Raw genomic sequence first — 26,817 nt, 5'->3', positions numbered from 1 at the left:
CATCGCTTCTTTATTCGACAATCACAACAATGTAACACAGTAACAAAACTTTCATATAAAGTTATTTATGGCATAGATTTGTTAACACAGTAATTAATGAATTACAAAACTACTCCCACTAACAGGCAATAATATAATTTTATTCGGACAAATGTTATTACATACAACTATGGTAAAAAAAAAAATCCTTTTCTTTTCTCTGCTAGTAAAATTACAAATGTCTTAACATCAGCATACACTCCGAGAAATTCACACTAGATATTTCTATTTGTAAATGCTTTCACGCAATAGTGTTGCATATCAGGTACTTTCCCCTCAACTCTTAAATACAGACATCCTGCCACAAAACTATGGGCAGATATTGGAATCAGTTTTTGCCAATTTAGTATTTTCTTTAAGCAATCTTGCTGTTTTAAATATACATTCAAATTTCAATAGTATTTCTGATGCTGTACCACACTGACAAACTTTCACAGCATTTCGAGAACATAAGTAAAGCTTTCTTTAGTAAGGTTTTGTTCGTTAAGGGCTATTTTTTGATGCTATGATTACATGACAGGAATTTTAATATTTTGATATCTCTGACATGACTTTTCTCAAGTCAACTTATGAATATTTTAAAATAAAACTATTAGATTGATATGGAATAGTTCCAAATGAACTATATGTATTAAATTTATAAATATTCTCGAGCCTGCCTGGTAAATGTAATCAGCTTGTAATCAAGGGGTGCAAGTTTCAATTCACTGGTGGTTCACATAGCACTTTAAATTGTGGATTGTCTCAGTCTAGCTGGGCAGGACTTAAAATAATAAGCATATATTTTATATGGTTGGTAAGCCCATCTACAAAATCTTAGAACTTTGTAATCTTTATACCTATTAACGGCACCAGGAAAAATGAGTGGGAATGCCTGGGGATAGAGGCAGTCGCATCTAATATACTTCATAAATACCACACAACCATGACCAATTAAATCTGCCCACAGTAAATCTGAAGTTAATACTGAAGTACTACTTACTCTACCTAGGCACTATGCAACACCATGCACACACACATACACACACTACTAAAACACATACATATGAAAAAGGAATTCATCACTTCCAATATACTAAAAAGGCATTAAGAATCAACAGTTCCAATCTTTTCCATTCTACGAGAATGTTTCTTCAACCATTTCACAACACGTAAGTCGTGAACACACAATAATGCAATGCTACTCATACATAATACATAACCTTTTTTATCTAAGATTAAAAACATGTTGAGCTCCCTCCACACACACAACTGTTAAATATACAGTGAAACCTCAATTTAACATTTTTTACGAGACCAAGGTGAAAAAAAATAACATCTAGGAAAATTTTATAAAATTTGGGACAATGTGTAAAATCAGGGTTCCACTGTAATAAACTAATCCTTACAAATTTGTTCATTTTGGACTTTGTGATGCACTAAAATCAAATTACCAATTTTTATTTATCAAATCTTTCATTTATAGTATTTGAAGTTAATTAGGAGAGAAAAAAAGTAACACAGAGACCTTACGGTGGAAAGTAGGGTAAGGTACGAACTAAGCAGACCACAGATGTTACCAAAAGGATGTGTAATGAATTAGGAGTATGCTGGTATTCATCAACATATTCATATTAGCAGATTGCTTTTTATGAATTTGATATGGTATGATTCACGTATCCTTGTTTTGTAATTTAAATTCCTAAATGCTCAATTCATTCTTCCACAAAAAAATAATTGTGAATCGAGAGGTTATTTTCGTACCACCTCTGGCCATTGTCAATTTGCAACTTGGAAGGGAGTTATAACTCTCGAAGCCTCAAATCAACAAAAAAATTATTGTCATCATCTTAACCCACCACCTATGCTCATGCTCTACACAGTTTGTAGGGTCACTAGCTGGACTGGAGCAATCTGATGGAGATGTTCCAAAAATAATCTGACTATACCCAATAGATAGAGGAAAATAAAAAAAGCAAAATTTCAGTACAAAAACTGAGTCAATTTCGGGTTCAATAAATAAAATAAAATTTCGGTGTTATAGCAGTGAAAAATCGGATCAAAAGTGGTATATAAAATGACATTTTGGTTCTAAATTGTGAATATAATCCTAAATTTGATTTAAAAAGTATACTTAGTACACAAAATTAACATTTATGTCTAACTAATAGCACATTTATGTAGTTACCAGAGTATTAAGTTTATTTCTGTGTAAAGGAGTCCATTTTTGCTTCTCCAATATTAACAGCAGAATTAGTCAATTTTCCGTGAATTGCATAACTCTCAGGATAATTCAGACCTCAGAAGGTGTCGCGTCGGTAAATAAACCCTAGATTTCGTGTTTTTGGACATTTGGTTTTTTTTTTGGTTTTTTTTTTGTCAAAAACTGAATATGTATGCCCCTACCAATGGAGTACTGCAACAAGGCTTTTTCGCTCGCTTGATTCACACGGGAGGAGACGCTAGATGGCATACAGAATTGAAAGGTTGGTCTTCTCAAACTCTCTTAAAACTATTAGTACAGGTATTGCCATCATTTATCTGTGGTAGTGGGACCTGAAATATGGATCATGAAGTAAAAGATGCAGTGAAATTGAAACTTAAGTAAACATAGTCATCATCATATGAAAATGCAGTTTTGCATATCTTACCAATACAGTAATATATTTAAATGATTATGGGCTGAAACTGCCTAGGCAGAGATTTTATGATTATTGTCACACTGAAATGATGTTCGATTGAATGCTATAACCGCATCTTAGTATTTCACAAAATTATCCTTTCTGGTAAGTGACCAATGATGGACACGTATTTGTTGCACTGTGATACGATGTTTGTAATTGCTTGGGCATGTGTATCCAAGGGTTCAAATTTAAGTTTCGGTCTGTAGATATTGCATACTTTCACATATATGTATATCATATTTTGGTCTTACGTAGTAATATTACCGTATTTACGCGTGTATAATGCGCGTGCGTGTATAATACGCACCCTCGTTTTTGATGGGGAAAAGAAACAAAAAAAAATATCTCGTATATAATGCGCAGTACAATTCAGATTCCAGAAATGACTTTCTTAGCGTCGGACTAACATTTACGTATTTCATTTAAAATTAATCAGTAGATCATAAAACGATCTTTTCCTTGCTTTCGTACGCATCAAGCGGGAGGGTGAAACGTGCGTCGCTGCCGATTGTTTGTGAATGGGTTCGTGAGGCATGGAACTCAATCTCCCTTGAAATGATGATCAAAAATTTTAAGGTAACGGGAATATCGAACAAGATAGATGGAAGTGAGGACATTTCAGACTGCTTGTATTAGTAAGTGAGAGTGAATGACGAAATTAAGTGTAAACGTTAATTATTTATTTACGTGAGTCAAGCCGCAACAGCGCAGTAAATATACAGTAATTATTTCTATTTGGTAAGTGTTGACGTAATTATTTTACCTTCATATTTGTTACAGTCAACTCTCGATACAACGACCTTTCATAGTTCCCAGGAAAAAGGTAGTTATTTCGAAGGGGTTGTTATTGGTATTTGCACCAAAAACGATTATTAGGAGATAATCGGGCAGAATGAATGTTGGATTTAATACGGGTTACGGGTCTACTAGAGCATTGTCTGTTACAAGATGAACTGGTAAGATACGATCTCTCGGAAGATCTCACCTTTCTAGGCACAAAAAAAAAGGAGCTGTAAATTTCGTTTTGGTTCGGCTGTGTAAAATACGTCGTAAAAATGTCACGTTTTCCTTCCTTCGACCAACTTCTAATTCACCCCCTCCCCCATTCCAGGGAGCAGTCCTTCCCCTTCCTCGACTTGCTTTGTAAGCCAGCCTGAAAAAGGAAACGGGCAACTTGCGATCTATTTGCACCCAATGCGTATTCTAAGACACATTGAACAGTGTCGCACTCGATAATCATTTTGGTTTGGAATTAGATTTCACTAAAGTGAAACTGTATATTTAGTCCCGATTAGCCCAAAAGGATAAAATGAACTCAAAACAAGCTTTATGAAACCTGCGCATTTTCAGATATCAAAATGGGAGATCTTTATTTACTCTCACGTTAATCGACGATAATCGGGTGTCAGCTTATACATTGAACATTTTTTAAAAAATCGTTCGCAGCTTACACATTGAGGTTCTGAAGATCGAATTTCGCTATCGTCAAATGAAAACAGCTTTGCGAGATACAAAACAATGACTTGCCTTCGCGCTGGATGAATCATTGCTGTTATCCACAAGCGACAACTTCGCAGATGCTAGACAAAACACTGGCGCCAGTTGCAGCGTAAAAATAAGGCGACCGGCTGGAAGTTCGAGCAACAGGTGGTCAGGGAAAATCCTCCGTATTTCAAAGATAACGCAACTGTCGAAGGCTGAACTTTTATCAGCTGTGTGAAGAAGAAAGAATAAACACTTTCTTCACGTTTTACCTTGCAACAGACAATAATACGGGCAATATTTCAATACAATAGCATTAAAAAAAGAAAAAAATAGGACCTGAATTCTGCAATTATTACATTGCCGTGCAGACCAGTGGCGGAGAAAGCTGGGTAGGGGGGCATTTTTTTTATACTTGTTCTATGGTTTTTGTTCGTTTTCAAGAATGCATCCAGAACTGGTTGACCATTTTAGAAGTCAAAGGAAAGAAAGAGCGGTCCACTTCCACCCTTGCCTGTAATCAGCCTGTGTGCACACACGAGCAAGAAGACAATCGGCATTGCTTCCCCCCCCCCCCCTAAACGTTTGCTGAGAAGAAAAGAGGGAGAAGTCACTCTGCCAACGGAACACTTTTGGCAAATATTAGGACATCGGCACAGTCATGAAAATTTAGAAAGTGGTAAACGGGAGTTATGATGCAAGTAAGATCGAAGTGAACTTTTGCAGAAACCTGGATGAAAATGCATTAAGAGTGTTGACGATCTTTAGTTCGCCTATGTGGCTTTGATTATCTATAACAGTTTCACTTCTTTATGAAGTGTTACAGGGAACAAAGAATACGTTTTGAATGAAAGAGATTACCGGAAGTTATACGCTACAAAGTCGATTTAAAATAACATCCAAGCATATTCGATCTCTTCTCATGTATCCAAGAGCAAACGAAATCACAATGGCAAAACAAACCTGGCATGTTGGGTAGCAGCCGTCGGCTGCGGGTAATATTAGTACGCTTGGGGGAGGGGAGGGCAGAGGTCAAGTGCTATTGGATATAACTGAAGCGTGGTCTGGTGTCTGGTGAAGGGAATGAGTGCAAAAAACCTATTTTTCGCCCGATCTCTGTTCATGACCGTGTCTAAGGCGAAAACAATTTTTGTGGAAGTATTTCTCCCGCGAAAAATACGCTTGATACGTCTCCCGTGTGACGGGAGGCGCGTGCTTGAATGCCGCCAGAACGGGTGCTGCTTTTCTCGATGTCGCAAAACTTTCCATTACTAAGTGACAACTCATGGAAAACGGCCATTTCGCATTAAAAAGTTAAGTTATTTTTTAAAATTATTATTGCTAAAGAAAGGCAATCTGTAGATATATACATGTTATACGCAGTGACAGTGAAAAAAAATGCGAGATTTCATTTTGGCTGTCCGAATTATTCCGTGCATAATACGCACCACAGTTTTGAAGGGCAAAAATTTTGGAAAAAAGTGCGCATTATACACGCGTAAATACGGTATTATTTAGAATTGTAATTGCATCAAGTTGATTTGATTTGTTGTTTTAAGTCCACTTTCATGCACAGTAAGGCTAATCGGGACTAGACCTAGTTTAAAGTGGGATCCGAACCACTTGTGCCTCCACTGGGTATCGAACCTGGGACCCCTTGATTACAAGGCGCCATCTGGGAGGCTCTTGCATCAAGTTGTTTCCTTCCATGTATGGCTTTTATGTTCACAGTGCTGCTTTTTAAGCTCTGAAATATGAGACGTTTCCAATCATTCCACGAGTCCAGGCTTGAGGGTGGGAGACTCGAACAAGTTTGAGCGAGCGAAAGTGGTCCGATGCAGTACTCTAATACCCGAGTATGTATATTAATTAAGGAGGTGAATGAACTCCGCTGAGAATTACTTCCACACACCCCTTAGTCCAAGCAATTTTCAACTGTTTGGACCCTTAAAGGAGTTCCTCGGAGGTCAGCATTTTAGCAGTGAAGCAAGCAGTCCAATCATAGCTCTGAGAAACTGAGAAATATTTCTACACTGCTGGTATCCAAGTACCAGTGAAATGCTGGAATAAGTGTAGTTGTGTAGAGGGGAATTACATCGAGAAATAAGTCATTTTTAGTCGTTCAAATGTGTTGCGTTATTCTGGAAAAAATCATGAGTCCCAGTGTGACTTGAACACCCCTTTACCAAAATTGGTAACCCATTCAGTGCATCACAAATCCCCTAACACAATAAGAGACAGAGAAGTGGATATTGCTTGAAAACAAACCTAAACCAGTAATTACAACCTTTGCCAATGAAGTAGCATAACAAGTTGCACATACTGCTTGGGTGTCACCTGTATTTGTTTGACATGCATATTCAGAGAATGCTTTTTCCAGATAGAAGGAGAAAGTAGATACTCAGCATAATTGGTATTCCAATAAATTAACTGAAGTTAACCAGCATTAGATAAAAACAAAATGAGTGCAAAATGCAGGAAGTAGGCGAGAACTTCATCTTTCAAATTCTAGATTAAGAAAAAATAAAAATAAGATTTTTATGTGAGGTCACACAATGATTATAATGAACGAGGTGTGTAAAACTTAACAACAAAATACAACTATTCATCCAACGACACCCATACTACTCAGGTTTGTGGAAAAGTGTCACTTGTCACATGGGTGTGAAACCTCATGGAACTAAATGGCTGAACTAGAATGCTTTGATAAATATCAGGCCTCTCCCCTTTTTTTTCAAGTATGTGAATAATTTCATCGAGTACAATAAACTAATTCAATCACTCGTTGATATTGGTTTAGAATATTCATAATTTCTTTCCACATTGCGGATCCTGAAGTGCATTCATTGTGCGCATTTATGAATTTCCATCCTGGACACCACCTTCGAAGGAAGAAAGATATAACAACTTCTCAGAGATAGGCAAGAGAAAAAACAAGCAGTAAACACAGACAAGTTGGGTATTTCAGTGGTCAGAGAAATGTTATGTAAATTACATTCTATTACACATAGTTGTACATTTCGCGAAAGTAATTTGTTAGATCATACTGGCCAATTCTTATATACAATATAATGTTCGCGCCTTTTCAAAATTAGAAAAATAAAAAAGATACTTACAAGTGGATTTTGATCCAAAATTTAGTCATTCCTGCCCTATTTTCAGGTTCTTCCTCAGCTGGGTTAAAAGGCAAAATGTTTAAAAAGCTTGGAGATTGGCAGCAAACTGAATTGAATTGTTGTTTTAAGTCCACTTTGTGCACAGAATGGTTAATTGGGACTGGACCTACAGTTTAAAGTGGGATCCGAACCACTATGTGCCTCCATGGCAAACTGAAGAATGCTCTATCAAAGAGTCTTCAGTTTTCTGCCCATCCCGAATCTTCCAATTTTAATCTTTTTAAATGTTTACCTTATAACCCATTCGTCAATTCTATTTTAACACTTAGAACCCCTGGTGAAACCTACGATGATCCGAACTCCAAGCTGAAATGTAATTTCATAACAAAAAGCACAAGTTAGAAAATTTTTGTTTTCCTTATTTACCTTATATACAATAAGGATATAGACGTGACTAAAACAACCTTACAGGATTAAATGCCCATATTTATGAAACAGTGCATGTTTCATTAAGAAATATTTAACTAAACACAAGTATGATGATGCATATAAAAAAATATCACAAATAAGAATACAATCAACTTACTGATAACAAAATAATATAAAGTGTTAAAATGACTTCATTTTGTTTAAACTGAAAGACACATTAGTAACAGTACAGATATTTACAGTGTTATCCCCCACAAAATACTATTTTCTTTAAAGAACATTGGATTATATGCAAACATTTGGCACCTTCCATAGTGAAGTATTACTTAAAAGTGCCTGATCTAACTTCACATCTTTTTTGAGCAGTTCAACCAGGTATAGTGGCATGAATAGTCAAAACAACAAGCATTATGCAATTCTTACTATGCCCAAGTACTCCTTGAAATCCCTTCAGAAAATCAGGCTTATAATAGGTCCACTGATATGTAATCTTTCACAAATAGTGCAGATGATCGAGAATAAATAAATATTTACTTGCATTTAATTTCAGCTTTTTCAAGTACAAGGAATGCTGTTTTTGTCATCTAAATGGTTAGCACTCTGGCCATTTATGCGAGTGGTACTGGGGTTCGATCCCCGGTGTGACTCCCAGAGATTTCAGTGGTGATCCAGCATCATGAGGACAACTGGGGAGCTACTTGAAGTCTTGCACCATGGCTGTACAGTTCAAGGCATTAAGCGTTGGGCTCCAACTGCGGGACGTGCTGTTTCGAGTCTCGTGGGATGGGGGGGTGTGGATAACAACTATTCTCCTGAGATTTTGGCCAGTGTATCAGAGCCGTGCCACCCACCATCACAAGGGGGATTGCAGAGCTACGAATGAGTACCATAACTTGGGTCATGCAAACCTGCAGTAATGACCACACGTCGCCCTCCTGTAACTGCTTAGACGATCGCCTACATCTGCTGAGCCATGTGGGAGTGGGGCCGGTCGGTAGGTAGACCTTTGCCCTTATGGGCTGTTGCATCACAAAGAAAAAACAATGGAAGAGAAGTCGTGTGTTTCAGTCTTGAAAGTCAGAAAACAGGTACACTTGCCAAATGTTGGTGACAGTTGCAAGGGGAACTTAGAGGGAAGGCAGGTTTCATGACAATGCTGTTTGTTCTGCTCCAAAATGATGTTATAAAAACCGAAAGTGGAAGTATTCGTTAAAAAATAGTAAGGCCCCACACAATCTCGACCCTGGCCATTATTTGGAGGTAATGTGATCAAACCATGCTCCAGCCACCTTTACCTACTAGGGTTACCACCAGGTGCTCATTTATTCCAGGCCAGGTGAAGCCCAGAGATGCTTTAGGCAGGATCAAAACCAGAAAAATTCTGATCCCACCCCAGGAAACGAACCTAGGTCTCCCACATGGCAGTCAGACACCCCACTCACTAGACCACCACAGCTCAAGCAAAAGCATTACACTATAGCAAATTATAAAGGGCTGAAGTGTCCATACCTTCAATAATCTGTTTTACTTATCAGTGGCATTTTAGGTTGAATGCAGTAATATTATCACAGATGTGTACAAATTGTTCATAATAAGCTTATTTGGGTGCAAGAAATAAAATAATTAAGTAGATATTAATAAAGAAAAGATTGTTGTTTTGACATTTCATTACATTCAGTAACTTGTAATAATAATATCTGGCCAACTGCAAATTCTTTTTTAAGCTTTACAATAAATAGGAATCCCTTGTCAGATTGGCACAAAAAAGGACACACTTTCTCAGTTAGCAACTGTCATCATTTACTCCTCATTAATAATCTAAAAACACACTTGAAAGAACAACTCACTGCGTATCGATAAGAAAAATCCAAAGCTGCAAAAGGATCGTAACAAAATCAATTCATCCTCTGTCGCTAAATATTAACATGTACTTACATAATTCATTTCACCTATACCAGTAAAAGAAATCAAAAACTTTTACTCTGATTAATATACAACATAAATAAATATTTTACAAATCAATGGTGAATACATTCATCCCTCTCTCCGAACTTGTATATCAATGTTCCACAACAATAGCATTTCGAAGTTTGCTTCTAACGGCCTGTCATACGGCAGGAAGTCTTGATGCTGACGGGTCGTATAAATTACGTTGTGAATGGCTTGATCGTTGAAGTTCTTTACGGAAATATTCTATTGTTGTTCGTAGACCTTCTTGCAATGGAACCTGTAACGAAAACAAATACCAGATTTAACGTCAATCGCTGTTTTGTCTACATGGTTACTTGCATGCAAAATACAGGGTGCAGCAACTGTACCTGCTGGTTCTTAATTACAAATAAAAACAACTCTTTCATGCAACGAAGTCAATTTAATACATGTTGTTTGTACTACATCTCAAAGCATTTTAGGAAAATAGCATGAGTGTCAGTTTCATGCAATTTCTTGACAAGGACAGATCATTTTTTGTGTCAGTTTCATGCAATTTCTTGACAAGGACTGTTCACTTTTTGAACAGCGGCAACAGAATCTGGCAGTTTTTAAATCAACACTGAACAGAAATTGCGCAAAGTAACAACATTCAGTTGTTAAACTCTCAGGTTACTATTCTTTAGGTCCTTTTCAATGACTACAGATTGTTTCATTTTTCGCAGAAGCGCAAAATGTGAAATAACATGCTATAATGTACATTTTTCAGGTTTTTGAAAAATGTGAGGTTCAAATTACTATAATATTCTAACAGGTGTTCTCGGGTTACCAACCAAGTTAAATTGGAGTTAGCTTCCAACGCTCTCATCATCAGGGAATATAGAAATGAAGACCAGTGTTGGGTTAAATATATGACAATTATGATGCGGAATTTGGATTCTGTCTTCTTATTGGATCGCTCTGGATCCTGTTGTTCTTATTGGTTGTTTTTACAGAGGAGCAAATTCCAGGCGGGACCGAGCTGGAGTCCCACGTCCCTGTTGAGATTGGTGCTTTCCAGTGGCTATGGCTTCTTTTACTAGTCGGTCCCGGTACCCGGTACATTTGGCTATTGTTTTTATGTCAGAAAATAAAACCCTGTCCCCCTTTGTGATGCTGTGTTCTGCAAGCCCTGACTTTTCAGGTTGGAATAATCTGATGTGTGAGAAGCTGCCCCCCCACTCCCTAGTTTAACTCCGGCCCTCTGTATTACTACCCTTGTAAAATCCTTTACAATCTCTCCTTCCACCTCACCCTGGGTGCCAAGTGAGCAGATTATATTAGCGCTGGAACTACGAAAGGGGGATTTCACATAACATTTATATTTTTTAGTCACTGGTTCGTTACTCGTGTACAGAAAGTGAATAAACATTTGGTTTAAAATAGACAGTACTGAAGTTCTTGGAGTTAATTCGTTAAATCAGAACAGTTGTAATAGGATTATATGGGTTTATTATACGTTGCTATTATTTACATATTTACATAATCAAACCAATTTCCTTAATTCAAGCAAAGGCGTACCTATGGCCTAACCATCGGTACTTTCATCGACACAGAGTTAGCCTAACTATCTCTATGGCCTACCCTTGACTTAATTGATATTCTGACCAGTCTTGCATTTCCTTATGCAGCATACTTAATCAGCCCGCTAGGCATTTGCTAATTGGGAAACTTGGGGATTTCAAACAGGGGTTGGCTTTACCAAATGGTACATATATTTTCCATCATCAGTCTAGCCACCGTAAGTGTACTAAACTCTCAAAGAGGGTTCTTTGGCCAAGTATTACATTCAGCTCTCAATCATTCAGTCTAGCCACCCTGAGTGGACAAGACTCGAGGAAAAGTTCGTAGTTGTTTCGAAGGTGGTAAAAAACTGTTTTTTTCTAAAGCCCAACTGGTCTTTTTTATAGTCTGTGGAAGTGAACCCAGTAGCACTGGAATTTTCCACTGCAAGGGTCTTTTGAAAGACAGCTCCCCAACTGGGAAGCTAAAAAACAGGGGAATCTAATATCCAGCAAAAATCAATCCATTTAAGCACATACACTTACTTGCAATAATAACATAAAAGTACACACATGGAAACCTATTAATTAACCCTATACCTTGTAGTTGGCCAGCAATTAATGAACATATTATTACCAAAACCAGCAATGGTCAATTCGACCATTACAGATGTTGCGCTGATGTTCATTGCATCGTTGTTCAATGGTGTGTTCTGTTAGGCCTATGTATGTTGTCCCACATTCGCGAGGAATACAGTATACTCCTGGAATCCGTAGCTCCAGGTTACCCTTGACTGAGCGGAGAAGAGCCTTGGTCTTGAGTGGTGGTCTATGGATGGTCTTTACTCCGTGTCTTGCAAGAATTCTACTTAATTTCCCATTTCCCAGAGGTGTATCCAATAAAAGGTAAAACTGTTGTAGTTGGACGTTCTCCTGTGTTGCTGCTAGCAGGGGGGCTGTGGGGTGAAGGGACCACATCCCCATGTTCGGGTGGTGAAGAATCGGCCCTTCTAAGGACCACACTGTTATCCAGGGTTGGTTTCCGCTGAGATGTCACTGCCTTGTTGATTGCCCTGTTGATGTCTCTGATGTTGTATCCATTCTGTTGTAGCGTGGTTCTAAGATGATTGAGTTCTGAATGTAGGTTATCTTCGTACGAAATGGTTACTGCTCTGTGGGCTAGTGTGTTGAGAACCGCAAGATGTTGAGCCTTGTGGTGGAAACTATTCCACCCTGAAAAGTCAGGGCTTGCAGAACACAGCATCATAAAGGGACACAGGGTTTTATTTTCCGACATAAAAATAATAGCCAAATGTACCAGGTAATGGGACCGACGAGTAAAAGAAGCCATAGCCATATCACGGTAAAGCACCAATCTCAACAGGGACGTGGGACTCCAGCTCAGTCACGTCTGGAATTCACTCCTCCGTAAAAACAAAGCTGCAGCCAATAAGAACAACAGGATCCAGAGAGAGCCAATAAGAAGACAGAATCCAAATTCCGCAACATAATTGTCATATACTTAACCCCACACTGGTCTTTATTTCTATATTCCCTGATGATGAGAGCAATGTATGCGCTTGAAACATTGGAAGCTAACTCCAATTTAACCTGGCTGGTAACCCGAGAACACCTGTTCGAATCACGTCGCCAGGAAAGCTACAATTCCTATAATATTCTGATGGGAAATGAACTCTTAAACAAGAAATGTACAGTTTATTTACCGACACAAACACTTTCCAAAGACTGAATTAATCCATGAGTTATGCATAGAGGCATGCAAATTTCGTTTTTGACGAAAATACGAAATAACATGCTCTAATGTTCATTTTTCATGTTTCTGAAAGGTGTGAGGCACATTTTTCTACTCTGTTTTGTCACGACATAATGCGAAATGAACTGCAAAATGAGAAATTTACTCTTAAACAGGATAAACTTAATACTCTGGTAACTACATAAATGTGCTATTAGAAGGGTTCAGTTTATTTTGTTTGAGACATTCGAAAGTACTGTTGTGCATATTTTTGGTTTTACTGGGGATACTTCTGAATTTTTCTGACATATTCTAGTTATCACCATGCACAAAACAATCAAAGTTTGTTAAGGTCCACTTTATGCACAGTTAGGTTAATTGTGACTGAACTTGTGTTAAAGAAGGCTCTTAATTGGACATTCAACAAAAAACAGTGATGCAGGGACATGGAACTTTACGTACAAAATATGATAAGTAGTTGCTACAGGGAATGAGGAGCGTTACTTCAATTGGAGTTGATAATGGAATAGCCCTTATTTATCAACATTATGTATCGTTTTAATGCTGTACTAGAAAAACACTTTAAATGATTAGGCTCTGAGAAATCAGAAACATTATTCGATACTACAACTGTTTCTAAAATATCATTAGGTATGCATTTTGTTATTAACAGTAGCAACTTCAACATCACATAAACTGTATGACATTTCATTGCAGATAAATTATTATAAATTTAACCTACTGTTGGGCAAAATACTCTGCCATAAAACAATAATTATGCATTCACTAAAGTATTTTAAGCAAGTAGCAATTGTGGTAGTGGAACACACACAATACAAGAACTTGCAATAGAAATTCTATTATCACTAATTTTAGCAAACTTTTTTCATAATTACCCTTGGTGTCCAATTTAAATACATTTTTGCTCTTGTAATATCAGGTTTCCGTCGTTGAGGATCATCTTCCATTGCTGCCACTTGTTCTATTTTACTTCCACCCCCAACCAAATCTTTTATTATCACAGCAAATTCTGAGAAGAAAAAGAAAATCTTTGTTAATTAGCACTTAAAAAAGAAAGGCCAAAACAAGTTGATGAACTATTGCAACTCCACTGAGGACTTAAGTTTAGGGCAGAATTGATTAATGGGGGGGAGGGGGGTCCGGGCATATCTGTAAATGCAGGGTTGCTATGCGTCTGGAAAACAAGGAAATGTCAGGGAAAATCAGGGAAATTTGCAGATCCTCTGGAATTTACGTGCATTTTGGAGTCTGCAAGAGAAAAAGTTGCAAAATGAACAAGCAGTTCACTTCCACTTCTGGATTCGGTTCTTGTGATTCCACTCCCAAAAAAGATTCAGTTTAGAAACTTGTTTGTTTCGTTCTTATGATTCTCAGACTTGTGCAAAATTATGGTTGCTTCGAATTTCTGTTATAAATTTTCACTTTAATAATACTAGATATTAGAAAGAATATCAAAGTAAAACTTGCAGTCCAGGTATCTGATTGGTAACTAAAGTACATTGACAATCATAATTATCGAAAAGGTTGGTGAAGATGAGGTTATCATCTATTATTTTATAGATCTTAGTCTTCTTGGCATTTCCTATAGAATTCCTATATGCAACAAAAATTTCTCCAGATGCTGTGTACTTATAAATGTAAGCAAAAAGGCAGCATTTTCTACGACACTAAATCTGCTTGAAAATGAAAAATTGTGTATAGTTTATGAATTTTTTTCTGTTGTTTTTATCTTGTGGAGATCTGTTATGTTGAAATAATGTACCTCTGTTACCTTAGCTGGAAGGCAACCCAATACATTTGATGCCGTTTGTAATTTTACATTTTACTCTTTGAATTTTCACGTGTTCTTGTATGTGTAGAATGAAATTTGTTAAAAAAAGTTGTGAAAGTGAATATTCATAATAAGTAACAGATTATATACTTAATTGAAAAACATCAGGTTCAAAAGCAAAAATGATGATGATAAACATGTCTGGAAAAATTTCATTTTTGGACTGGAAAACCTGGAAATGTCAGGGAATTTCATAACCATAAAATCGTAGCAACCTTTAAATGGCATGTGACTGACTTCCACTATTCTTTCATATTTTTAGTGTTGCTTAGAATAAAATATGTGAGAAGAAGCAAATTTCCAGTATATAAAACTGAACAAAGCTTGCATATCACAGCTGGAGATGAGGTTTGAATTACCTGAATACAAACCCAGCAGGTTTCAAATCCTAGAACTGATATTTGAATCTTGATATAATGGATCTCATATTAGGATCTTCACTATACAAATACTTACGGATGGGATAGATTAATAGGTACTCTTATCGGTATTGGCTGATATAGGCATATCGGTGTATCAGTAAAATTACCGATTATTTTACAGATCCAATATATCTATAAATATCACATAGTTTAATGCAAAATTCTACCATTTTGTTATAATTTATATGGATAATCTCCATGCCCCACTTTTCAAAAAAGTAGCTAACTTCTTTTGTACTGGCCTCTCCAATGGCGCAGTGCTAGCGTCGTTGCCTTGTAATCAAGGGGTCCCGGGTTCGATACCCGGTGGAGGCACATAGTGGTTTGGATCGCACTTTAAACTGTACGTCCAGTCCCGTTTAGCTTTACTGTGCATAAAGTGGACTTAAAACACCAAATCAATCAATTCTTTTGTACTGCAGTCACCTGAAAACAAACATTTATTAAGTTAAGGAGGTCAAAGAACTATTCAAGTCTTCAAGGATCATTTGGAATTTTATATCAGATAAATTTTATATTGGTACTTTATCAGTATCTGACAAAATTTCATATCGGCCAAATACTGAATCCAATATCAAATTCTGAAAAGTTGATAGCACTGGAAAGCAGCAACTGATAATCAAAATGGCAATTTTTAATAAATAGTTTTCTTTCTTTTTTACCCACACAGATCGTTGTATTATTTTATATGTGATCGTAAAGGAGGTGGTAATATGGAAAATTGTGAACAACTTTTAAATGCTGTATTTTTATTACACTGTCATGAAGGATGGGGGAGCATGGGGAACTTTGAGAATCTCTCCTGATTGACTGACTGATTTAGTTAATTTTGCTTCCCTCTCCTGCCACTTTCGGCTATGGAGATGAGACGGAAGCGATGAAGAAGCTCTCACAAAGAACACCCATTATCAGGCTGGGATTCAAACCTGAGACCTCTTGCATTGTAGCATGCTGTGCTAACCACTCTGCCAACAAGGATCTCTCTTACATGCACAAATAACTGTACCAGTGTAAGTCTGTGAGGATATTCATAACATACATAAACGGAAAGTTTTTATTGTATTTATTTGTGTCATGCTAAAAATAACATATTTTTCTTAAATAACCATAAATATCATCACATCACTATTTAGACCCCAAAAATCAAAGAAAAATATACTATATTATGCAAGATCTGAAGCACATGTCTGCTACTTTACATCTGATTTTATCTTATTATTAATAAAGTTCATATCAGTACTTTATCATGAGACATTGTCTTACTTTGTCATCCACAGAATTTACTAGCCAAAAATAGATGCAAAGAAATTATGATAATGCAAATACCTTCAATAGTATGTTCTGTGGGGTTCCCCAAGTTTATCGGAAGAGAGTAGTTGGAAGCCATTAGTGAAATCAACCCATCCACCAAATCTGAAACATACTGAAATGACCGAGTCTGCCTCCCGTGACCATAAACCTGAGGAAGAAAGATTGAAACCAGAACATTAGATGAATGTTTATAATGATGAAAAAATTAAAATCTAAACAAGCTAATTAAAACATACAGGATACTGAATCGACAGCGTTAAAAAGTTCCAGACACTTCTTGTGGTTATCTCCAAATTCTCAGTACTTTAGTTCTTAAGAGCCTTTAGTTATGTTTATTAAGCTCTCTTGTAATACGTAACTGTTACAAGTTATTTCAATTCACAGATCATTGTTAAAGTAGCATATTACCTAGTCTCGCCATAAATCCTATTACAACGTAAATAATGAAGAACTGAGCAGTGGTTAAAGATATCTTAATGTAACTTTACATGGTACTTATATGGAGTATTGGCCACACTTAGCACCAATCAGTTTTCAAAATGGCCACCATTGGCACACACACACACAGGCTCGAAGTTGTCCAGGCCATTCATCTATTGCAGCACGCATGATGTCCACTGGAAAATCTGCCACTGCTGCTACCAAGGAACGCTTCAAACTGGCAATTGTGGGGTGCCTCTTCTTGCAGACAATGTCCTTAAACACTGACCACAATTTGTAGTCTAATGGGTTGAGGTTGGGGCTGCTAGACGTCCAGTCTGCAGATGAAATGAAATCAGGCACGTGATGCTTGAGCCACTGTTGTGTTGATCGTGCCTTGTGGGCTGCAGCAGAATTTTGCCGGAAACTCCACTGTTGGTTTGCAAACAATGTGGTGCATAAATCTTTGACAATGGGCTCCTGGACTATGTTTGCATATGTCACTGCATTTCACAAAAGTGCAGCTGGTGGCACCAGAATAACTCACCCCCACCAAACTATCACTGAGGAGGGATGATGGCCCCCTCTGAATTCTGGGAACTTGTTGACGGGCCTCCTGCGAGCTAGTGGCATACACCCGATCATTTTGGTGGTTGAAGCTCTCTTCAATCGTGAGGATTTTCTCACTGGTGAAAAGAATCCTCCGATGTTCATTCTGGGCGTAACACTGCAGGGGAGGTTACCAGATTTTACCACCCTCTGGTGTTTCAGCTGTGCGTTAAGGTAATGTCCAGTAGATTGGTGATATGCTTTACGTCCAAGGGCCTCATGAAGTAGACTGGACATCAATCTTTTCGATATGTTCATTTCAAGAGCCTGCTTCCGAACTGGATTTCGGCGAACACGTGCTGCCACTGCCTTCTGCACTGCTGGGGTCTACACCGTGTGAGAACGACCTTGTCCCGGGCGATCCTTAAAAAGACCCGGTTTCAGTGAAGGGCTGGATGGTTCGGTGGACAAACATTCGACAGATTTTCAACTTTTTTAAGGTCTGGAAAATTTCACTGGCTGATTTCCCAACCTTGTGTAATGCTATCACAGTGACACGGTTTTTATAATCTCCCCATTCCATGCTGACAGCTGCACGTATGTGCTTGCTCTTTCACAGCCACACTCACAATGACTCAGGATGGAAGCCAGCAAATAGGTGGCACTCTATTGTTTACACTTGTTGGATGGTATACGTCAGATATTTGTAACAGTATATATGGCAAGACTGGGCATAATTTAGGTTATTATGTGGCAAATATCTATACTGCGAACATGAAAATGCAAACTTCAAGGTCAACCATCTCCCCCACTCACCTCTTCAGCTCTTGCCAGATGGTGTCACATTTGTTGAGACACGAACAGGTGCAGTTCTTTGATGTCAGTGATTTGGTAAAGTGAGCAGTTACTATTACCATCAGTGACACTAATAATGCTGATCACAATGAAAATATCTCTTGTATGCCACAACAACTAGGGAAATGATTCAGCAGACGCAACATCAATAGGCAAAGTAAGAGTATTATTCACGTGTGGTCAGCTTTCTTTCAAAGATTAGCTGTAACTCCAGTAATGGCAAATACTGTTAAATTCAAACAAGTTCAAAAGTTGGCTGGAGATGCATGTGGCGTGGACAGAACAACTATTCAAAGCAATGAAAGGGCCATAGGTAACGAGGAAGCAAATGGAACCCACAAATGGAACCCACATTTGCTGCTGTTCTTCTCAAAGTGATGAAACTTGTAAGAAAACACACACACAGGGCAAGTGTCTCAAGAGTTGAAATTTATTTACTGATGCTGGTTGATACTTTTTCGGTATTTTGGTCTTCATGGGGTCTGCAAAAATTCCACGTGGCACTTTCATGGAGTCTATACGGCCTATGTTTTAAGAAGCGATACCAGGCGGTGCCCCGCAGAGTGTGTCCTTGGCGACCAGCCTATGGCAGGAGTCCAACTTTGTACAGTTATGTAACGGCAGTGCGCAAGTTAAATGCCGTGTCCTGTGTTCCTCTTGCGCGCAAGATGTTTTCATAAAACTCGCCGCCAATTTAAGGTCCATCATAAGATGGGGCACGACATTTTGAACTTGACTGTCCAAGTCCCATGAATTTCCGTCGCCTACAGCCGGAGTTATTGTTTCTTAAAGAAACACGGGAAACAACACGCACACATACAATAAGCCTTTCATTTTTCGTTGCCAACCGTGCTGACGCCTCTGAGTTGTTGTGTCTTGGAAAAGACATGAGTGTTAAATTCGGTTGAATATACACAATGACCCATTGTCGCGAGCATGGCAAGTCCGAGTCAGTTTGGGTTCAGAGTTTTCGTAGCGAGGGCGGTGTAAAATTAATTTACTTGTACGCCACGAAGAACAGTTGTGAGAGGATTCAATACAGCCCTTATTGATTGATTTATTTTACTTCGCTTTTCTGCCACTTTTGGCTAATCGCGAAGATGAAGATGGGTGGTGTGATGAAACTGATGAAGGGAAACTTACAAACACCCATGCCCGGGTAAGGATTCGAACCTGGTAACCCTGGCATCATAGCATGCTGTGCTGTACAGCCCTTATGTTCGACTGTTGTGCAATAGTGTGTGTTCCGTGATACGTTCACAAGACAGATATCTTATTTTTAAAGTGTATTCTTACTTCAAGGAATAGACATCGGAAGAAGTCCATGCTGAAACAGCGTTTTCTCAGAGTCAAGAAGTTACGGCTAAAGTGTATGGTGTAGTGTGCATATGGTGTCGCATATTATAAAACAGGATAAAATATGTACCACAGAAATCGGTGAACCCTTATTCAAATCCTGGGAAACAAGCTACAAAACAGAAATGCGAGCGATGATGATGACTTTGCAGTCCCTCTACCATAAATACCTTCAAACTTCTTTCAGGTACGAGTTTCTCTTATATACTGCAGTGACAAGATATTATAACCCTGTGTAGAAATATTCACTATATTATTTCACTGTACTCAAATATAATGTTCATGCATTATATATAAAAAAGCTGAATATTGGATATAACGAATTCTGTATTTGCCTTCCGCTAGCAGTTGGTTTGGCAACAATGCAACAGCACTGGCTTCGTTCCTGAACTCATGTTTCTTCTAAAAGCATACGCTGTATAATTATCTTGAAAACCATGCAAAATCTGAAGTTTATTTTTATTTTGAGATTACATAACATGTATTTTAATACTCGGATCTAATTCCTGAATATTTTAGAGCAAAACTCTTGCTAAACTGATGCATATATTTGGAGTGGAATACTTATGCACTAATATCAATCAATACTTTGAACAGCTCTTAATTATTAGAATTGTCAAGCATTGGTATCCGTAAGTGTTTCGGTATTGAAAGTGGAATCGGCTCAGCTCTAACTTTTTCTTATATGTCTGATAAAAAGTTTATGCATATAGTGAAAACATTGTTCAAATTTCACTGCAGTATGTGAGAATATCTGTGCCCTTTGAAAATATGTGAACTACAGGCTTCCCCATGGCTTGAACATTCGACACTCGCACCAGTGCTTCCAGGCTTGAACTACAGGCACACTTCAATGCTAAAGGTTCTTGGTTCTTTTTAATTTGCTTCAATTTACTTCGCTTCTTGTGCCACTTTTGGCTAATTTGCAAAGATGGGGATGAGTGATGATATGATGAAAGGACACTCACAAACATCAATCCCTAGACCAGGATTCAAACCCGGGACACCTGGCATCATAGCACAATGTGCTAACCACTCTGCCATAGGGGCCGGCTTTATATTCTGGGAAAGGCAAGGGTGTTTTGTTGTGTTTATTCCTTCATTGCTTCATAAATTCAACTCTCACTCTTATCTCTGTATACCAGCAAAAATTAATATTGCTTGTATTTTCATGTTTAAAATTTTAAGTGTGTTGATTAGGCATGTGAATGTGCTTCATATCCCACTTTACTGTACGTCCAATCCCGATTAGCCTATCTATGCATAAAGTGGACTTAAAACCCAACTCAAACAAACAAATCCCAGGTACCACAAGTAAAAAAAATACCACGTATAAGGAACCAAAACTAGTTTTACAGGTGAATTTGTAATCTTCGTAAGTGCCATTTATTTGTTTCATTCAATAAAAAAAGGTAAAAATCTTACAACATGGATTGTTAACATCACAAAAAATGTACAAGGAACATAGTGTCATGTCCACAACTTTTAAAAGGTACACATGTAGACAATAGTCATTGTACAGTTTTACAAGGTACTCACAGTTAATGTTTCGTTCTGTAAAGCTTGCAGGATGAAGTTAGAAACTACACGGCCATCATTGATGTGCATCCTTGGTCCATACGTGTTAAAGATCCTTGCTACTCTCACTTTAACATTCTCTTGCTTCGCGTATGCATAGCTTAATGTTTCAGCCACCCTCTTTCCTTCATCGTAGCATGCACGGGGACCTAAAAATGGTAGAAGGAAAGGATATTACAAAATATTATAATTGTTCGACGAGTTAGAAAAACATTTGATATATTTCCACAGGATATGTAAATTAGTTGGAAACTGTCTCCTTTATTCTAAGGTGAAGGTAGGTTCCCGCACATCTTTGATCTCAGACATAGTGGATGTGATGCGATCAGCATCATGCTCAACTGCACTCCACTGAATAGAAGCTGTGTGGGTCCCAGAGCTATCTTATGCAAGGACACTTGTTATAAAAGTTCCTGTCTGAGATCACCCATTGCAAGTATGAGTCTTGAATACCTGCATGGAAGTGGCATTATCTACTTGTAATCAAGGGGGTGGAAGCACATAGTGGTTCAGATCCCATTTGAGACTGTAGGTCCAGTCCCAATTAGCATATCTGTGGATAAAGTGGAATTAGAAAAAACCTCAATCCCTATTGACTCGGCTACTGCAACTCATCCTTTGAGAGCATTGTTTAGTAAATTTCACCTAATCACCATTCATTATATTATTGGAACAATTGGCAAATGTAAATATAAAAAATAATATCTAACAATTGAGATAATGCAGCATTAAATAACCAAACAAATCAAGCAATTCTTCTATTACTCACCTATGGGATTAACATGGCCCCAGTAGGTCTCTGGCTGTGGATGTACCTCAGGATCGCCGTACACTTCCGACGTACTTGCTATCAGAACTTTGGCACCAACTCTTTTGGCGAGACCTAGGAAGAAAGAATCAAGTAATCTAGTCTGTTCACATCATCTTCAAAAACAGTAAGGTTTAGCAAATACTATTTTCATTGTCACGTTGTAATCAAGAGGTTCTAAGTTCAATATCTGGTGGAGGCACATTGCATGGTGATTCGGATCCTACTTCAAACTGTAGGTCTCATACCGATTAGCCAATCTGGGTATAATGTGGACTTAAACTATTTGTAAACTATGTTAAAATGCTTTTGAGTTTTTGCTGATGCCAATACGTTTTGAATTTTTTGGTGCGTTAGCACTTAAGGGCTATTTTGCACCCGTCACATTATACGGGGTCTTGCCCCTTACCATAACTAAAACAGCATAATTGCAGTGTCGTGTTACTAAAATTTTCTAACTTTCGTTAAAAGCTGAGACTGTAAAGGGGCACTCAGCACACACGAGGACAAAAAAACAGGACAACACACACAAAATTATACTGGCCATAGTGCCAGAGCCTCCAGGGTTGATGCCAATACGTGTAAAATGTTCAGAATATTGACATATTTTAATTTACAAGGGGGGGTTTTCAATTATTTTTTTGGGGCGGGGGGAAGGGGGAGATTTTACACTTCAATATCAAATGTTGTTATTAATTGGTTATTTTCACATGCCATGTGCCATTTGGCACTTTAGGCACAGGCGAATTCTCCCTAAGGTGTACAAGGTATGAGAACACATTTATTGTAGTAGAAACCTTATTTCTCAAAGCACTCCTTTTCTCCAGTCATGAACTTGTCCCAATCTCAAACTAGTGACAGGTAACCATTTGTATAGAAAGATCTGCAAGTATGCTGGAGCTAGGATTGGACAACCTGCTTCACTTTGTCACAACCACTGAAATTCTAGCTTCCCATGAGCTTCTTCTAGTTCCTGCTCCCCTGGCACGTAGCTTTCTGTGCTACCACTCTGCCATGGAGGCTGCTACCAATTTTTTACCTAATGGTCCTTTAGGTTTGTCTTATATTAAAATTGATTACATTTTTCAACCATGGACATCCAGAGGGGCACCTACAATTATAAAGGGTTGGACACGAAAAACCAGCCTGCCCCATCTCACTTGGTCTGAAACTAAACTTTCTCCTTAATTAATGTCCTTGAAAAATATGAGGTGCAGCTACTGAGGGAAGGGAAGATGGGCGGAATGGCAGAATGTAGAAGAATTAATAGTTTGAGACCAAATGAGAAAGAATTTCTGATAAGAATATATTGCATGCCCCTCCTTGGAAACATTCCTGTGTCTATAGAGGCACAAACAAGTACATTATATGTGAACATACTCAATGGTAATTTTATAGTAGAGTTGCCTCAGTAGCCAAGAACACAGACTGGGGGGGCAAGGACAGTTTACTTTCTCTTCGTAGACAAGACTTGCATTAAGATGCTATAATGGAGGGACAAAACTGGCAAAAAGTAGGGGGCAACTGCCACCTTCCCCAAACACAACCAATCACTGTCACGGCAAGCACATTAGATGGTTGACTTTTGATCCCACCACTGAAGTTTCCAGGTTCGATTCTTTTGTGAGTGTCCCTTCGTCAATTTCATCATATCATCACTCATCCTCATTCTTGCAATTAGCCAAAAGTGATTTGAACAGGTGTTCTTGGGTTATCAGCCAGGTTAAGTTGATACCATCCACTGTTTGAGCACATACATTGCTCTCATCATCACCAAAACTGGCATATAATCAAAGTAAAATAAAACAAATCAATGAACAACCATCCTCATCATTGCAGTTAGACGAAAAGTACTGACGTTAAACAACAAAAATATAAATACTTCACAATGCATTAATTACAGGTGTTCCCTTCATGTAAGTACATACTAACCCAGCATATTAATTGTTCCTACTGTGTTTGTTTTTATAGTTTTCACAGGATTGTACATGTAATGTGGTGGACTTGCTGGGCTTGCCAGGTGATATATCTCATCAACTTCAATGAACAATGGGTTTACGATATCATGATGAATTAGTTCGAAGTTTTCATGACCAATCCAATGCTCCACGTTCCTCTTTCTTCCCGTGAAGAAGTTGTCTGCCACGATTACTTCATGCCCTTGCATCATCAGTTTATCCACCAGGTGGGAACCAACGAAGCCAGCTCCTCCAGTTATCTGTAAGATTAAATAATTATGTACTGTGGAACATTTCTTAGGGAACAAATACAAGAAAACAAAAGAATTCTGAATATGGGAACGTAAAATAAAGGTAAAAGGTAAAGTGCTTCCCTGTGCTTAGCACCACGCCATGAAGGTGTATACGAGTGTGGGGTTAACGCCCCACACTTTCTTGATCCGATCGTGAGTGTGGGTGATGTGATCAGCATCACACCCCTGACTGCCAGGTACCCATGTCATTCTACGATGGGTGGGCGCCGGGGTCGTTTCCAAAGTTAGAAAAGTTCCCGGATTTGAACCGGCCGGGGATCGAACCCGGGACCTTTAGCATGGTAGTCAGACGTGTTACCGACTGAGCCACCGCAGCCACCATGGGAACGTAAAATAGGGGTTCCATTGTATGGATACACAGCGATGAGAAAGCTACAATTTAAAATTAACCAAGTTAAGTGGATTTAACACAAGAACTCAAACACGTAAACCAGAGAAGCAGAAAGAAAACACACAATAACCAAAATACAATCAAGTGTAATACAAAGTGTAAGTGTGTATATTCCCCTGTGCTTTCCACCATACCATGAAGGCATATATGTGGTGTGGAGTTAGGGCCCCACACTTTCTTGATCATGGCCAAAGGTGGGGGTGATGTGATCAGCACCATGCCCCCAGTTTCCTCCAGGTAAGCCCACTTTACATGACGTTGGGCGGAGCTGCTTGAACAGGTTGAATAAATCCCGGTTCTCCCCCATCGAGGATCAAACCCAGGTCTCTCGCATGGTAGTCGGATGCCCTAACGACTGAGCTACCACAGCTACTCTTGACCATAGAAATGTAAATAAAATTGCCAGTTAATAAATATCATTCTGCATCTAAAAGATCACAGATGCGATGCGATTTTATGATCATGTTTGCAGCTCTGTGGTTTCTTAATGTGGTGATCTAATGTATAGTCAAATTTTTCTGGATCAAATTTTGAAACAAGGAGACTAATTTTGAACACTGAAATCTCGATGGGTACAAAATAATCTCCATGATTACACATTCCTAATAATCTGCAAACATTTACTTATAAACTAAATTACTTATATGTCTTACCAAAACTCGTTTTCTATCCTTGTACGTAAGAAACTTAACATCTGCAAACTTCTTTGGTATTCTAGATTCCAACTCTAATACTTTTGCTTCAAGTTCTGTTATCCTATTCCTGGCTTCTTCCAAGCTCAGAATCTCTTGATGGGGAAGATGATTACCGGGGATGTCGTTGGTCTCAACAGGGTGGGGTTTGAAATTAATTTCTTGTGGAGCTCTGTACAGCCTAGCATCATGGTCGTAAATTTCTTCAGTATTTGCCCAATTTCTGTAGTAGCACACAACTGAAATTAAAATCGAATCACTGTAGTTGCAATTAAATACAGAACTAAGGTTGATACCCACAGCAAGAAAAAAAAAATATTGATCTTTACTTCAAAGTGGCTCACACTTTTAGATTTCTAAATTCCCCTTAAATTTTCATTTTCCCAGAATAATCTTTGGTCATGACTAGGGTCCGGGACTGTATGTCCTATAAAACTGTAAAATATGAATGTAATTATGTCATAATTTTTTTAAAAAAAATTCAGAAAAATGCAGAAATAATCCCAGTAAAGTCAAAGATCTGCACAACAGTAATTTTGAATTTCTCGGTATAATTGCACTGGAAAGGTACCCTTCACCCTCTAGAGTGAAATATTTTGCATGGTATATGAAGATTTTGTTGTTTACGAACGTTTTCAGTTGATTGTAGCTCGAGGAAGTGTTACTGTGAAGTAAAGTAGGTCTGTTCCTGAACGACCCCACTTCATTACTGAATGAAACACAAAAATAATTAAAATATAAAATTCGTCATGTTCGAGGCCACTTGTCAACCCAAGATTTTCACTTCTGTTGCTATATCCGAAGTTTTTTTTACAATAATAATTATTAACAAACCCAAGTATGTTCGTCATCATTTATTACTACCACAAACATGTAGAAGAGTAGAAGTTCATGTGTAACGGTACGAAACCCAGTATTAGAACGGAATTACAAACGAAAACAAAACAGTCTCTCTTCGAGGGAAAAGTTGCACAATCCTTTTTCTGGAGCTACCATTCACTATGTTACTCTTGCCAGTGTCTAAATTTGAGGCATAATTGCTTGGATAAATAATTAGAAGATACCAGATACATGAAAAGCGATAATAATTATCTACATAAATATTTGTGGACAGTTCAAAGAATTGTACGAATTGCTGAGAAAAATTTGCATCTTGTAATCACATTAAAAGTAATAGCATTCACAACATTTAACAAGAAAAAATATACCATGTTGCCTACCTATTACAAAACCGAAACATAACACCAAAATAGATCTGCGAATTTTTCTAGCAGAGAAAAACATTGTAAACTTTCTTCAACCCATACTCGGATTGATGAAACGCATCCTGTACTTTATATGTTTATCTTCTTCTTTTTC

The 26,817-nt window shown here is 38.0% G+C and overlaps 1 protein-coding gene across 1 annotated transcript; it reads right to left on the bottom strand.

Annotated features, from left to right (window-relative positions):
- On the bottom strand, positions 1-26,817 carry Uxs (UDP-xylose synthase). Its single transcript, XM_083129712.1, has 8 exons — positions 26,679-26,817; positions 25,420-25,697; positions 24,036-24,321; positions 22,065-22,178; positions 21,257-21,444; positions 16,553-16,685; positions 13,849-13,982; positions 1-9,956 (listed from the first exon to the last, which is right to left on the bottom strand). The coding sequence occupies exons 1-8, from the start codon at positions 26,740-26,742 to the stop codon at positions 9,837-9,839; spliced, it is 1,317 nt and encodes a 438-aa protein (XP_082985838.1). The 5' UTR covers positions 26,743-26,817; the 3' UTR covers positions 1-9,836.

Source organism: Lepisma saccharinum, chromosome 10 (genome assembly GCF_977018435.1).
Source record: "Lepisma saccharinum chromosome 10, izLepSacc3.1, whole genome shotgun sequence".
Taxonomy (NCBI): Eukaryota; Metazoa; Arthropoda; class Insecta; order Zygentoma; family Lepismatidae; genus Lepisma; species Lepisma saccharinum.
This window is presented reverse-complemented; position numbering and strand designations above follow the sequence as displayed.